The following is a 1,742-nucleotide window of genomic DNA, read 5'->3' on the forward strand; positions in this document are numbered from 1 at the left end:
CCAGTTTATAACAGGCCACAAGATCCCCCCTCAGCCTTCTCTTTTGAAGGCTGAACAGGTTCAGGTCCCGCAACCTTTCCTCATAGGACCTACCCTGCTGTCCCTTGATCATACGAGTGGCCCTCCTCTGGACCCTCTCGATGCTGTCCACATCCCTCTTAAAGTGCGGCGCCCAGAACTGGACACAGTACTCCAGCTGCCTCTGTGCCAGCAGGCCCTGTGCAGCCAAGGTGCCATAGCCACTGTGGAAGAGCTACTTTTGCGAAGGTGTCTGGTGCCAGGCAGAGCGGAGCATCCCCTGTGCGGTGCCTTACCTGCCTGCGCACAGCTCAACGTCTCCACAGCAGTCCCAGTGCTCAGCTCCCTCTTGCGTGTGCAGCATGGCCATAGCAGCATCAGCAGGAGCTGGTAACAGTTCCTTCGTTGCTGAGTGTGCTGTCCTGTGACCGCTTCCCAGTGCCCCCTCCTGCTGCTTACTGGGACCTGTTGTCTGCTGCTATAATAATGACTATGCTTGCCAGGGTGCTCCGGGCATGAGGCCATAATTATCAGTTACAACAGCCAAAAAATAAGCTGATGGCTGATTAATGTAATATCTTCTTTAATCAGTGCCGATCTTATAGCCGACTGATATGTCAGCGCACCCCTAGTCTTTTGTTATAGTAAAAGTGCAAGACTACTCATGGCTCTGCCTCAGTCATCTAAGTAAGTCATTACCTGATCTATCATTATGAAGTTTGTGATCAGTTTGTTTAGCAAAGTTAAAATCTGAGTATGTATTCTAGGTAGCCCATTTGGACGCACTGAAAAGATATATGTGCAAAGAAAATTGCTGCTAATAATGTTCTCTGTTAGTATTAGTTTTTTCTGTCTAGAAGCTAATCTTACCTTGATTCCACTGAAGTCAGCCATATGTCCATCTGCTAATGTAATAAATTCAGCTTTCTTAAGTTTCACTACAAGATCAAGCAGAAACATCTGTTTGACTAGAAACCTTTTGTGCAATTTGTTAATCTGACATTTGAACATGGGGATGGGGGTCTGAGTTTGGGGAATTCCTCACTGTAACATGGAATTCATCTGATAACGTGGTTTTGTTTCATTTTTCAGCTCCAAGTCCCACTTCAGCTGTGCCATACGTGTCGATCAAATGCATTGATGTACGAAAAAACCACCACAAAACCAAATGGCTAGTGCCGTGGGGACCCAACCAGTGTGAGAAGATCAAAGACTTTGATGAGGCAGTGAGCAGGCAAATAGAGGCCAATGATATCGTGTTTGCTGTCCATATTCCCCTCCCCCCCAATGAGATGAGCCCCTGGTTCCAGTTCATGCTCTTCATCTTGCAGCTGGATATTGCTTTTAAGATGCATAATGTCATACGTAAGTAACTTGCTGTCTTTTCCAAAATGCTCTAATAGTGCTCAACATTGTCTGCGGTGTGTCTTTCAACTCTTTCCCTTCATCCCCTGATATCACTTAAAACAAATTGTAAACAAGCCACTCAGTTAAAAATATCTGTATCTACAGAGATGAGCTACACATGCAGTCATAGTAGAAATACATAGCACCTCTCTATCGGATGTTTTGCAAGAGTTGTTTGTAGTACTGTATTATTGGGTTTTTTTTAATACTAATATTTTTGTAAACTTGTGGAATTGGAAAAATACTCCAATTCATTTGCTTATTTGCACTGCTTTGTTCCTTTACATTTTAAATTCAGTTTGGCAATGCCACCAAGT

General features: G+C 44.2%; 1 protein-coding gene across 1 annotated transcript in view; it reads left to right on the forward strand.

Annotated features, from left to right (window-relative positions):
* WLS (wntless Wnt ligand secretion mediator) overlaps positions 1-1,742 on the forward strand; it is a 104,090-nt gene that overhangs the window by 42,944 nt on the left and 59,404 nt on the right. The window contains exon 2 of the mRNA XM_019528418.1: positions 1,111-1,383. Coding sequence (XP_019383963.1) covers positions 1,111-1,383 — 273 coding nt within the window. The remainder of the gene's footprint in view (positions 1-1,110; positions 1,384-1,742) is intronic.

Source organism: Gavialis gangeticus, unplaced genomic scaffold, assembly GCF_001723915.1.
Source record: "Gavialis gangeticus isolate Ggan-Ray unplaced genomic scaffold, GavGan_comp1, whole genome shotgun sequence".
NCBI lineage: Eukaryota > Metazoa > Chordata > Crocodylia > Gavialidae > Gavialis > Gavialis gangeticus.